The sequence below is a fragment of the Podarcis muralis genome, chromosome 14, assembly GCF_964188315.1.
Source record: "Podarcis muralis chromosome 14, rPodMur119.hap1.1, whole genome shotgun sequence".
NCBI classification, from domain to species: domain Eukaryota; kingdom Metazoa; phylum Chordata; class Lepidosauria; order Squamata; family Lacertidae; genus Podarcis; species Podarcis muralis.
Window position 1 is genome coordinate 41,658,407 of NC_135668.1, and position 14,670 is coordinate 41,673,076.

The 14,670-nt window shown below is 48.6% G+C and overlaps 1 protein-coding gene across 1 annotated transcript; it reads right to left on the reverse strand.

Moving 5' to 3' along the window:
• Positions 1-462: 462 nt before the first annotated feature.
• Positions 463-9,597, reverse strand: ITPRIPL2 (ITPRIP like 2). Its single transcript, XM_028706285.2, has one exon. It carries the CDS (start codon positions 8,529-8,531, stop codon positions 7,026-7,028), a length of 1,506 nt encoding a protein of 501 aa, XP_028562118.2. The 5' UTR covers positions 8,532-9,597; the 3' UTR covers positions 463-7,025.
• Between the last annotated feature and the right edge of the window lie 5,073 nt (positions 9,598-14,670).

Consider the following 14,670-nt stretch of genomic DNA (forward strand, 5'->3'; position numbering starts at 1 on the left):
TCCCCAAAGAATATTGGGAACTGTAGTTCAGGGTGCTGAGAGTTGCTAGCAGATCCCTATCCCAGTGGAGGCTGGTCTGTTAGGGAAAGTTGGGCACTGTACCAAGCTCAGTCTACTCTCAGCCAACTACCTGCCTCCTTTCTTACTTGGAAACCAGTCTAGGGAGCACTTGATATATTTATGCAAAAGGTGTCAGGGCCCTCTGTCCGGATTCCCTTAGGTGCCTGGCAACACACCTACCTCTGACACCCAAACTTGGCTGGTGTGAAACTGTTTTGAGAAGAGAATAAGAAAAAGCAGTGAAGCACAAACTGCTGTGTGCTTCTCCTGCAGACGCGTTCTTGAAGTGATGAGACTTTCATGCCACTCCTGTTCAACGGCTCTCTCTGAGAAAACTTCCTGTTGCAGCACGTTCACCATTGTGTGCAAGTCATCTTTTGGCACGCAAAGAATCAAGCCCAGGAGGCTTCAAACAGCTGTTTATTGTTAGTGGCAAGATTCAAATACAATTAGCTTTTTATTGGAAAAAGTGAGCACATTATTATTATTATTATTATTAGCAACTTCATAAACAAGAAAAATTCATGACATTAAAAAACTTAATTAACATCTTAACACCACATTTCGCTTCTCCAAATTTTAAACAGTTAAATAACACTGTGCTTTTGCATCTTCCAATAAGCATCAAAACACACTTGGTCTGACAGATAACGAATAGCTATTATCGTACCACAATTGTCAGTTGTAAAGTTAAGGTTTTGTTTGCATTATTTTGCAACAAGATGCAAAACCTGAAAGAGGAATGGTTTCTTCTGGGGAGGGGGGACTTAAAGCAAGTTCTCATTTCCACTATTTCACTACGTGAATGGGGAGAGGTATCAGCTCCATGTCTCCCACCTTCGGAGTTGCTTACCAAAGATTATCATTTTGGGAAACTTCACTAGAGCCAGATTGTTACTTCTACACAACTCTAGAGGTATAGGAACACTTCCGGAGTCCAGACTGAGTGATTCTATGATTGAGAAAATTATAACCAACACCAGCCATGCCTGCAAGATGTATGGTACGTATAATACTGCAAATATGAAATCAATTTTGGAAATCAGTATGCAAAAGTTACTAGTACCTATGTTAATCATCTGTGGCACAAAGTGGACCGGGTAGCTAACCTTTGTAAATGTTTACATATGTGGTCACCTGGAGGCAATCACTGCTCACCACAGGAGACTAAGGAAGTGACTGCTTTGCAAGATTATCTTATAAAGGAATTCTATATATGTTTCACTCAGATGTCCTGCCGTGTTCAGTGGGGCTTACTCCCAGGTTAAGTGTGTACAGGTAAATGCATTTGTATCCCTCGATGGTTGAGAAACAAGAGCCTGGGCTTAGATTCTAGTGCTTCGAAAATATGATGTGCAGGGTGGAGGGGTAAAAAAAGAAGAAGCCACACAGCAGTGTCCAAAATGATGTGCTTCTTTGCACGGCTCTTCAATTTAGTCTCTCATTAGACTACGAGACTATTTGACAAACAAGCCCTCCATCCTGCAGCTTTCTCAACCCACCCATAACAACTCCTAATGATGAATTTCTGCAGAGATGGAGAGATGACTCACACTGAACGGCTGGAGAGTAAGGCATGCAAAAACAACAGCGGGAAAATGAATGTGTGCAAGGTACACACGCACACACACACACACACACAGAGGTTTTGGTGTGTGGTCAAGCACATCTGAAAATGATCACTCTGGTCCAACATAACAAGCATCTCCTTCAGATAATTAAATCCAAGTATTCACATTCAGGCTCCCTCCGCCTGGGCAGTGGTCTCCTTTAACCCTTCTTTACATTAGTCCAAGCTTTTTCAGCCCAGGGGCCACATATCCTTCTGGGTGGCCTTCCAGGGGCCACATGCAAGTGATGGGTGGGGCCAGAGGCAAAGGTGGGTGGGGCAATGAAAACAAGTTTCTCCTTTGCACAATAGGCCAGCTTCTATGCACACACCTCTCTATCCTCCATCCACAGAATCACAGAACCGTCGGGCTGGAAGGGACCCTAAGGGTCATCTAGTCCAACCCCATGAAATGCAGGAACCACAGCACACCAAGCTAACACAACTGAGAGACAGAATCAGAGGTGAAGGACAAATTCCAAATCACTCAAGAAGGGTGTAAAGCAAGGTTCCTTGAGGCGTGTAGCTGGGGAGCAGAGTGAGACCCAAGGCCAGACAGAGAGGCCTGGGGGGGAGCATTTACCCCCCCCCCAGGCCTGAGGCTCCCCACCCCACCTTAAGTGAGCATTACATCCTCATATACACCCAAGTTGGACATGATGGAGCAAAGCCATTTGCTTACACCAGCAAAACGAAACAACCGTCTCTGCCCCAGCAGCAAAATTCAATTATAAAGTGCCAAGAATATCATAGAATTGAGTTGGAAGGGACCACGAAGTCATCTAGTCCAACCCCCTGCAATGCAGGAATTTTTTTGGCCTAACATGGGGCTTGAACCCACAACCCTGAAATTAAGAGTCTCGTGTTCTACCGTCAGAGCTTTCCTGCCACACCACTTGTACCAGAGCAGGAAGGAGGTTTGCCAGGCCTCCCCATTAAGAGAGTCCCAGTAAGGAGGTCCTGACCCCGGTATTAGCCAACTGAATATTGTTAATGACTTAGGAACTAATTTGCCACGTGCTCAAACTGCCCACCCCTTTGCAATGCTTTCATTTATACCTCCTTCCCAGTCCCTTCTCCAACCTCCACAAACATTTGATTTCAATTTTCCTGGCTACTGCTCCAACTACGTCTTCCAACACATTTCCTTCCCATCTCCCTTCATTTCCAAAGCCAACCGCACTTCCCTGTTAACAGCGATGGCAGCATTCTTGCTGTTGCAACCTTCCATTCTATGCAAAGGCTCATGAGACATCAGGAGTATGGAACCTCAGAACCTCACATGTGATCCTCCAGGCCATTCCATATGACACTCCAGAACCCGTGCACTCTCCCCCAGACAGCTTATCTCACCAGCCCAGATCTACATGCTCCTCAATGTGCATCCTTGAACTCTAATAATACCTCTTGTTTGCATAGAAGGCTTGAGAGAGGTGTGTGTGTGTGTGTGTAGAAACAGAGGTTGTTCGCTTGGCTGGAATGCAGCCTATTATAACAAAGCCTCATTCATCACTTTGCCCATTTTGGGCCTTTGGTTCTGCACACCATTGGCATGCGGCCCCCAGAAGGTTGCCCACAAAGGAATGTGGCCCTCCGTCTAGAAAAGGCTCCCCAAAACGCCGACAAGCCTAAGGAAACTAATTATTAGCAAATAGTGGGTGCAAAGTGTCTACACCTCCAAAATAAAATAACATGTTACATGTAAACCAGTCAAGAAAGCTGCTGAGTAACTTAGGTGTCAAAACTGGCATTACAAAGGCACGAGACACAAAGCATCGTTCTGCAACCTCACATGGGAAACAGAAAGTAAGGCGCCGTTCCATCGGGCCTCCAAAATCAGAAAAGGCCCAGGTAGCCCAGTGTTTCCCAAACTTTTGTCTCCAGCTGTTTTTGGACAACTCCCACCAACCCTAGCTAATAGGACCAGTGGTCAGGGATGATGGGAATTGTAGTCCCAAAACAGCTGGAATCAGCGATAGCCTATCTTAGGCGGCAGTGGGGGGAAACTAACCCAGTGTCAGGTTGACCACTGAAAGCAAACTGACTTGCGTGCTGATACTAGACCAGTCTGCCAGCTATGATTGATGATGTTATCTGCTACCATGTCAATATCCCTGTACCTATATTTATGTGGACAACGTTCCATGTGAAGCAGCTGGGGTCGGCGCCAACACCTGGCACCTTCGGGCAGATGCCACAGCCCTTACAGAGACCCCCTTCGGTTTTATTTCCTTTTTGTGGCTAAGCACTACAAGCAGTTCCAAACGGAAGGGTCTGCTGCCGCCGCCCAAAATGGCCCCGATCCTATTCACTCAGGAGGAAATTGTACTAAGTGGGACTTGCTTCTCAAGAGAGCATAGCACAAGGTCCTCAAGTCTTTGGTATGCTGTGCTTTTGTGCACTAAGGGGTTAAAAGCCAAGCTCCTGTTGATTTTAATCTGGGAAGACTTTAGCCTGGCCCAGCACCAAGCGATTCACTGGAACAGTCAACAAAGTTTGTTGTCAGAAGCAACAAGAGGGTTTATACAGCCACCCCTGAGCTGGATTCTTCTAAATCACACACCGGAGAGTAGCTTTCAACAAGGCAGCTGGTTAAAGCAAAATACTGATTTAGGTTTGACAGCACCTCTTAAGGTACTGTAAGTGTTCTGGATCTGCCCTCTTAAAGGCAGCTTATTGAAAATCTGCGTACCTGTTTCTTTTACCCAATTCTTTGCTTAGTATTGCTCAGACGTTTCAGAGAAAAAATGCTTAACACAGCCTATACACACTGCAAGAATGAAAATAAGAGGCCTTTATGAAAACAAAGTGCTAATATTTTTGGTCTCTGAACGCATATTTGTATTTAAGTCCCCAAAATGAGACTTCCCTTCTGATCACAGCTAGATCTCTCATGCCCTCTTGGGGAAATGTCACCATTTCACATCCCATCACCAACATCTCCCTGACCATCACCATCCAGCACGGCATCCCATCTTTGGTGTTCATGATTGACCCACATTATGTGAGACGTTAGGAAAATCGTTCAGGTCCTCAGGCCTAATGCCAGATCACATGACAGAGGACACCCAATTTTGTTTCCAGCTAGGCAGGGGGGGGAAATGTGATCGTGGGTCACATGAGCCGTTCAGATAAGTGCAGACTGTGAGTTCGCATACCACATCACTTCAAATAGTTTGAGCGCAGTGGCATGTAAAAATCCTCACCCACACTAGAGATAAAGGGCTCTTGTAGCTATAAGCACATTCCGAGTCAAGGCCAAGAGCGGTTCTGGATATCGTACACAACTCTGGCTTTGTCGGCTGTGTATAAACATTTGAAGCACATGCACTCCCTTCAAAAGAATTATGAGCACTTCACACGGTTACAATTCCCAGCAACGCTTAACAAACCCTTAACAGAGCCCAGAATTCTTTGAGGACACGTGCTTCCAAGATATAGTGCACACACAGCCAAATTCTTCCACAGTAATGCCTTAGAGCAGGGATAAACAACCTGTGGTTTTCTAGTTGTTCCTGGACTCCAGGAACATGCCCATCCTCCCTGACCAATGGGCATGCTGGCTGAGGCTGATGGGAATTGTAGTTCAGTGATCTCTCGGGGGGGGGGGGCACAGGTTCCCCATACCTGCCTGAAAGGGAAGCTGCCCAGAGGAGCTGCTGCACGCTACTTCCATACACGGGTTCCCTCTTCAAGCATAACATATATTTCAGCTTGCTGATACAAATGTCCAAAAGGTGAACCCACCTCACCACAACAGCTTGTAATAAGAAATGCTGGGCGAAGAAGGCTTGCAAGTGGTTATTAGGGTGAAATTCTGCACCTTGATACATCCAGAGGAAATGGACCAGACTCACTTCCCCCCAAAATCAGAGTTACATCAAACTTCCGTCATATTATGAGCACAACAACTGAAGTGAATGAGAATGACAAATTTCTAGGTCCACCCATTTCAATTCCCTGAGCAGAACTCAGGTTGGAGATAAACCTGTGTTTACTCTCAGGGTGCAAAGCACAGTATTTCCCCAAAATTGTCCCAGTACTTGATTAGCGATATCAGAACTATTCTATTTAATTTGAAGCCCATAAAATAACCAAGCAGTAGTGCGGACCTGTGTATTTAAGGGGAACTTCCACACTCATTTTTTATGTCATTTTTTAAAAACAGCACCCACATTCTATGTTGTCATTGTGGACCATTTGCTCCTGCACCAGCATGCATTAAGATATCAGAGGTAAGCACAATCAGGAGACCATGTGCTCTGTTATGCTCTGCATCTGGTAAGTGGTGCATTCGAAAGACAGCAAAAACCATGTGAAAAACATGAGAGTAGGACAGACCCATTGTGATGGCTTAACCACATTCCAAAGGAAAGTACCTATGGGCCAAACTACACATTACATCAAATGCATAATTACAGTAAACATGTGTTTTATATATTTAAAAATAGCAACTGGAGAGGATCAGGATTGTAAGGGGGAGGGACTTCATAAGTTCTGACAAAACTCTCTTCCCCAAAAGTTGTTACTGAATATGGAACAGAGGTTGCTGTTGATGTCAATAGCAGATTCCTGTTCGTACATAAGAAGAGCCCTGATGATCGATCTACTTCAGCATCCTGCTTTCACCGTGGCCAACCAGATGCCCATGGGAAACCTGTAAGCAGTATCTGATCCCAACTGGGCTCTTCTCACCTGTGATTCCAAGAAACCGTCATTCAAAGGTGTGAAGAGGTTTAACAATATATCTTAAGTGTGATCATGCATTTAAGGCAACACAGGTGTGGGGGGACTTCTGGTCCTCTGGTTGTTGCTGAACTACAACTCCCATCAGCTTCAGCAAGCATGGCCAATAGGCCAGGGATAATGGGAGTTGTAGTTCAGCAAGACATGGAGGCTCTGGTTCAGAGGAGAGTTACAAGTCTGGAAACAAGCCATAACACCAGAAGAAGAGAATAACGGGAGACAGAATAATGGTCTTCAAATATCTGAAGGGCTCTCACTAAGAAGACACAGAAAACTTGTTCTCTGAAGCTTCAGAAGGCACAACTAGAACCTAAAGGATGGAAATGGCAGATTTCAGCTAAGCTTTAGGACATCCTAATGGTAAGAGCTGCTGGGCCATTAGGGAGATAGTGGGTCTCTTCTTTGCTGGTGTTTAAGCAGAAGGCTGGTGGTGATCTCTCTGTATATGCTTATTCTCACACTTCAAATCCTGCTTTGAGCAGGGGTTGGACTAGAGGACCTCTACAACCCCTTCCAACTCTGCAATTAATATTATGAAGGCCACAGATTGAGGAAAGGCACGCACAGCCCAAATGGTGCTCCCTTAAACTGAGAGTCCTCTGCTCTGTTCTCAGGCAGGATGTTTTCTCCTGTATCTGTGGCCACTGTACATCCTGATCATCTTGGGCGCCTGCTTCCAAGTGTTTAAGAGCTGGCCCGCCACCTTGTCCAAGGTTGGGCCATCAAAGTCGGCCAGCAGGTTGACTGGAGCGGCTTCCTTGAGGATTTTGGGCAGGCTCAGGGCTTCGGGGAGCTTGGGGTTCCCCAAGAAGAGGTGCAACAGCTCACGCCTCTGCAGGCTTTCCACGAGGAACAGGAAGAGGTTCTCCAGCCTCTCCACCAGGAACTGGTCCTCCCAAGCTTGCAAGGGACCCCGCAGGAGGAGCCACAAAAGCGCCGTCTTGAGGACGTAGGAAGAAAGGATCCGGTTCCACTGAGAGCCCAGAGGCTGCTCCAGAGAGCGTCCCCCCAGGTCCCTCAGCCCCTTGAGGATCTGCAGGCACTTGAGGTGGCAGGAGTCAGCAGGAGCTTGCTCCTTGAAGAAGCCCAGCAGCTTCTGCTCCGGTTTGGAGACGTTGAGCGTCCAGAAGGCTCCCAGTTTCCCGGGAGCCGGCGGCTGGGCCGACGGCAAAGGGGTGAGGTAGAGCGCCTCGCCCAACGGGATGGCCGGGGTGAGGCGCACGGCCATGGAAAGGTGGCAACAGACGTAGTCGGAGCGAGGCGCGATATGCAAGGTGAGCGGGCGCCCGGGCCCGACGGCCAAGCTGACCCGGCAGCGCTCCTGGAGGCGGGAGCGCACGGCCCCCAGGCACCGCTGCACGTGGCCCTGGAACCAGCGCAGCACCAGCGCCGACGACAGGTGGCGCCCGCCGCCCTGCGCCGACGGCAGCTCCACGCACAGCGCCTCGCTCAGCGCCCCCGCCGCGCGCGGAGAGGGGCCGCCGCCCGCCTCGTCGTGCGCGCAACCGGCCGCCACTTGCAGGGCGCACACGAAGGCTCCGAGCAGGCCCGCCTCGGTCCCCCGACGGGGCTGCACCCGCAGCTCCAGGCGGGGCGGCAACCGCAGAGGCACCAGCACGTCGAAGCAGTCCGGGCTGCGCACTTTGTGCTGCTCGTAGGCGCTGCCCACTTGCACGAAGTCCCCGCGCGACGCCAGCCGGTCGGGGGCCTTGCCGGCGCGCACCAGCTCGCCCACCACCAGGCTGACGTGCGCCTTGCTGTGGCCCAGCACATGGGGCGAGAGCCGCAACTGCTGCTCGTAAAACTCCTCCAGCAAGTCGCGCCGGCGCTGCTGCCGCCGCCGTCGAAGTTCACTCCAGGCACCCTCGGGGCTCTCCGCCAGGCCGGCGGGTCTCTGGGCGCGGCCGGGCAGCCGGGCGCGATAGCGCAGCGCCAAGCAGGCCAGGAGGAGCAAGAGGAGCAGCGAGGCTTTCAGCAGCGGGGCGCCCAAGCCGGAGCCCTCGAGGGCCGCGCCGGCTTGGCTGCTGCTCAGCGCTTGCAAGACGTACAGGATCGCGGTGCAGCCGCACGTCACCAGCGGCCAGAAGACGCGCAAGTTGAGTCTGTAGGCGGTCATGGCGCCTCGTTGCGCGCCGGGAAAGTTCAGTCGCGAAGCCTGCGGCGCAAAGGGTGCCTCTGAGCGCGCACAGAGGGCATGGCACTCAAGCGGTGCTGGTAGTCAAGAGAGCGCCACGGTTCTGTTTTTAAGTGAAATCTCTTCAGCCCATTGTAGCGGATCAGGAGCAAGTCAATCGATCCTTTCCAGCGATCCTTTCCCGTCCACCGGGACGCGCGATGCAGGGCCCCGGGCGCAGCAGCCGATACCCCCGCCTCCTTCCTCCCGGCAACAGCCGACAACACTTGGGCGGCCTCTTCCTCCTCCCCCGGCGCGGTAGATCTCCGATCTGCTGGTGCGCTGGGATCCAGCCGCCTCTGAAATGGGCTGAGGAATACTTTGGAAGCTGAGCTTCCCCGTTCCTGGAATCAGATCTCGGGTTCCCCGCGTTTCCCTCTCGCTCTCGTCCTCTCCAAACTCCCTTGGCTGAAACTTTCTGCCTGGAGGACGGCTTTCCTTTGCGGTTTCCTGTCTTGTTGCCGCCGCCTCCTCCTCCTCTCCAGTTTTTACTGTCCCGGGACTACGCGGGGGGAGCGCGCGCCAAAGTGGCCTCCTCCGACGCCTCTTCCCCTCTCCAGCCCTTCCCGCAGACCGTTACTTAAAGGGGGGAGGAATGGGGCTTTTGAAGCTTCCTCTTCCGAGTGGGAAAGAGGAACTTTTTCGCGTCACTTATTCTATGAGCTCAGGGAGGAAATAACAAAGACTGGGATGGTGGGTGGATGTGAAATCAGAGCTGGTAGTCCAAGAGTGGGAGGGGGAACCTCTGGCTCTCCAGATGTTGCTGAACTACAGCTCCCATCAGCCCTGGCCTTTGGGCATATTTGCCAGGGATGATGGGAGCCAGAGTCCAGTCACATCTGGAGAGGCTCAGGTTCGCACATTCTTCTTTTAGACTTTAACAGCCTGGCAGCTTCCATCTTCCGATGGTAATTAGTATTACTCCAAAATGTGGTAGTAAGTATGTGGGGTGGTGGTGTTTTTAGGGGCGCATGCTGCTCATTGTACTGAATGGGGGCCGGGACTTCTGCACCAAAGTCCAGCCATGAGTCCATTGGCTGAATGCTTTTTGCTCTGCTGATGTGTCAGGGGCTTCATCCATTCAGAAGAGATAAGCGAATCAGTTCCTAAAATTGACCGCAATTTAAAAGAGGGAAGGAAGGAAGGAAAACTATTTACTTAAATAAAATAACATTGGTTTAAATCTGCAGGTAGTTAATTACATTTTAACAATAACCTTTTATATGGCTTTATCTGTATTTTAATTTTTGCAAACCACCTTGAGTCCTGTTTCTGGGGAAAAGGTGGGATGGATAAACAAACAAACAAACAATGTCTTATAAAGGTTGTCCACCATCCCCAATCTCTGCTGACTGGTAGCAGAATTCCAGAGGGTTCCAGGCCCTCACCAGGGTTGTGTTTCCATTGAGAGATCAAGGCACAGCAGAGAAATATGGTTTATGTGCACATATTTATACTTAAAGCCTTCAATGGAGGGAGTTCAGAGCATTACATCTCAAGATGGGCTTATTCCTCCAGCAGGGCAGCACTGGATTTCCAAGGCACCCTTGAATGCCATCTCTGTGCCTCTGTCCCAGCACCTGCATGGAGTTATTCCTACTTCCTCCTCCTTGTTTCCAGAACACCAAGCTGCCAAAAAACCCGCAGTGTAAAAGGAAAACTTTTTTCCTGAGTGACACCACACACTCCCCTTGCCCTGGCAATCTCCCTCTTGGGAGGGAGACAATAGGGAGTTTTGTCTTGTAGATGGCTTTTGCAATGGGTTAATGGCAGGGCCATTATCTCCCTCTGCCCCTCTGGAAGGAAAAGAAGTTCAGCATGTCATCTCACCTTAATTATCAAAGCTCTGGTTCAAACCCCAGCAACCCAAGAATCGAGAGGGGGAAACCTGGCACCCAAAGATCTGGGGGAATCCCTGTTCCGCACTAACCTATAACACTGGTGTGCATCAGTCAGGGTTTTGTCCAGTATACCTGAAGGAGCGTCTCCACCCCCATCGTTCTGCCCGGACGCTGAGGTCCAGCGCCGAGGGCCTTCTGGCGGTTCCCTCATTGCGAGAAGCAAAGCTACAGGGAACCAGGCAGAGGGCTTTCTCGGTAGTGGCACCGGCCCTGTGGAACGCCCTCCCATCAGATGTCAAAGAGATAAACAACTACCTGACATTCAGAAGACATCTTAAGGCAGCCCTGTTCAGGGAAGTTTTTAACGTGTGATATTTTAGTGTATTTTTGGTTTCTATGGAAGCCGCCCAGAGTGGCTTCCATATTATTATTATTATTATTATTATTATTATTATTATTATTATTATTATTATTATTTTAAAGCAGATTTTAAACTGCCAAATTCATCATCAGACACCCAACAGTAAAAAAAAATTAAAAGCCGAACGTAAAACAAAGTGGTTTTTTTGCATGGTCATCCTGTATCAATGGTCCTTTCTCCATAGGAATCAGTAATTTTTACCTATTATGCAGTGATTATTCATTTATGAATCTGCCTTAGTTCAGTAATCAGCAAGCACAAAAAGGGGGAGCAATTTAGGGATATTTACAAGGACAAGACAAAGCATTACCTGCCCAAAGTGGAGGAGAAGGAGGTTCTGCCCAAGGTGAAGGCAGTGACTTTTAAGCAAAGCAATACTGTATGTCAGCTGAAGAGATTATCTATTGCACCAAAGCGTTGCTAAAGTGTGTCTGCAAAGAAGGCACCCTCAGGATCCAGAGGGCAAGGTTGGAAGTAAGAGAAATGTGTTTTCTCACTGAAATGTGACAGAACAGGAACGTCCAAAGGAAAGAGATGTCAAAGGAAGGAATCAGACCTGTAATAGATCTTGCAGCCCTGACAAGAAAACTGGCAAGGTTCAGAGCGTACTCACAGTCACACTGACAGCCATACAAGAATTAAATTCTTCCCAGTGCAAAGAGCGCAAGACGTCAGCTTTGATGAATGTGAAGATATAAAAGTGAGCTGTTAGCAACAATAGGTTCAATTCTGGCCAGGGAAAACACCGAAGAGCTGCAGTACAGGTGTGGAAAACCTTTGGCCCACCAGATGGTGCTGAACTACAACTCCCACCATCCCCAGGCCCATTGGCCATGCTTCCTGGGGCTGATGGGAGTTGTAGTTCAGCAACATCCGGAGGGCCCAAAGTTCCCAACATCTGGCGTGGAGAGAAGTAAATTCAGCTGAAAAGTGTTTGGGAGGGGAAGTTTTGTTGTCATAAGTGGAAACATTAAGAAACTGGCATTTTTGTTCTGAACATGGGATGGTCTTGACAATGTTCATTGGCATGCCAAAGGAACCATCAGAAGCAGATGCCGTTACAATAATGAACTGAGGTGTGGCAGAGTTTAATTTGTGTTGGACAATCCCACAATAAATAATGAGCTCTACATGGACAAGTGTCTTCTGCGTTAAATAAGCAGGTGAGTGACAGCAGGAATAACACTAGCTCTGTATCTAATCACACACACATGGTCATCCCCTGTGCATTAAAATGTTACTTTTACTATCTAGGGGTTATTTTTTTAGGGGTGGGGGTTCATTTAAATTTGCTTTTAAGGGCAAACTCACTTAAAACGCCCATCCTTTAAAATCCAGACCACTGCAGTTCTGCAGCTAATATGTGCAAAAATGTATTTTTATGTACAACGAAAGTTGTACATAGACATACATAAATTTCCACATATATCATCAAAAACTATATACAAAAATGCACTACATGAGGGGAAATTGGTTTGCAGAAATGTGTGCATTAGGCAACACTGCATACAAAAAAAAAATGCTGGGAGAATCCACACTGAAATACAACTTTCATGCAGGTTTTTGGGTTTTTTAATGCATATTGCTGCAGAAATGTACTGAATTGAATTTAAGGCTGGGAAAATGAGAAACTGAAATTGATGGATCCGTTCCCTCCATGTAGGGTGCTTGCCTCATACGGTCTTCATTAGACTGGGATCCTATGGGGTGGGCAGCCTCTGCACCCACTGCAGATGGCTGGCTTACGGGAATGTCAACTGGGAGATGAACACCTGAATAGGGGCAGTGCAGTAACTGCATCCCAAAACTGCCCACTCCTTGCCATTTGTAAGCTGACACCCTGCAGGAAAGGCACTCGAGTCAATGCCTTGTTCCTGACAGCTCCCAGAACAGAGGCGGGATAAGAACAGCACACAAACTTCTGCCAAACACGTGACTTGTCTGTGAAGAGTCTAGCAGAGAATTCCAAGAAATGTGGGACACTGTCAGAGAGTGAAGAGGAAAGGGGGGGGGGGAGAACACGTAGGATGACCTCCACATCAAAGCACCAGCCTCACAGGCGCCTTTCTGGAGCCCAGATGAAAATCTCTCAAAATACATCAAAGTGGGAACAAGGTGAAAGACCATCGGAAAGGCCTAAAACCAAGAGCCAAATGGATGACATGTTGGTAATATTTAGCCCAGCAGGCATTGTGTGATCCAGGCATAGGCAAACTCCGGCCCTCCAGATGTTCGGGACTATAATTCCCATCATCTCTAGCTAACAACCAGTGGTCAGGGATGATGGGAATTGTAGTCTCAAACATCTGGAAGGCCGGAGTTTGCCTATGCCTGGTGTGATCTCTCCATGTTACGTTAAGCAATTGCCACTTATGGCAGGAAGGGGCAAAATGAAAACAGAAGCCACGTGTTAATAAGCAGGACTGGGATGTAGTGGCAAATAAAGTCAGAGTCACGCCATACATTTAAAGCACACTTGTAGCACTGTGAGAGTCATGGTTTTCCCCAAAGACTGCTAGGAATGGAGCAACTTGTTAGAGGTCTCCTAACAATTCTCAGCATGCTTAAACTACAGTTCCCACAATTCTTTTTTGGGGGGAGGGGTTGGAATCCATGATTCCTAAAGTAGTAAGAGTGCTTTAACTGTACAGTGTGGGTGGGACCTAACTCCAAAATAGAAAAGCATTATTTTTTTTGCCTGCCCGTCCCTCACCATATCAGAGGCCATTGGGCGGGTGTACTCGACACATGTCCAACATGGTTTTCTTCGCTGTCACTTGACCTTTCCAAAAGCAGGGGCCTTGCACAAATAAAGCTGCTTGCGGTCACTTTAAACTCCTGGTAAAAATATTTAAATGACATTTTCTTCCCTACTTGGAATGAAGCCACACACACCCCACAACTGCAACATAATTTGCACCTGATTCCTCAGTGCTGGTTTCAATGAGACTTAATTCCAATCAAATGTAGCCAACATGAATAGTTGACATCATAAAGGTAAAGGTACCCCTGCCCGTACGAGCCAGTCTTGACAGACTCTGGGGTTGTGCGCCCATCTCACTTAAGAGGCCGGGGGCCAGCGCTGTCCGGAGACACTTCTGGGTCACGTGGCCAGCGTGACAAGCTGCATCTGGCGAGCCAGAGCCACACACGGAAACGCCGTTTACCTTCCCGCCAGTAAGTGGTCCCTATTTATCTACTTGCACCCGGGGGTGCTTTCGAACTGCTAGGTTGGCAGGCGCTGGGACCGAGCAACAGGAGCGCACCCCGCCGCGGGGATTCGAACCGCCGACCCCATCATTGACATCATAGTGGGAAGTAATGCTTGTTTTATTTCCCTCCTACTATTGCACGGGTGAGGAGCCTCAAGCCCATGGGCTATTGGCCCACCAGGCTATTCCCCTCAAACCACACTCATCCATCAACTGACATCACCGGTGACATCAGCTGATGGGCAGGACAACCCAATTTAATCCTCCACTGGCTGCGCTGTCTGTTTATACAGCCTGGGAAGCAGGATTCAATTTCTGCTCGTTCATCAGCTGATTAAAGACTGGAATGAGATCGGCACAAGACTGGAGATGTAAAAGGGATGGGGGAAACTCTGAAAGGCTTCTGAAAGCTGCTTCTATCTTCTCTTTTAAGAACCTAGGAACTTAAAAGGAAAGAGGGAGGAGGGTTGGAAAAGCCTCTGCAAGTCTCCACACTATTAAATCCCTGATCTTAAGTAGTGGGGAGGGGGCTGGATCTGAAAAAGGTTTTGCAAGCCTTCTCCTGCTTCCCTTTTACAACCAGAGGGAAAAGGGATTTTGACAAGTCG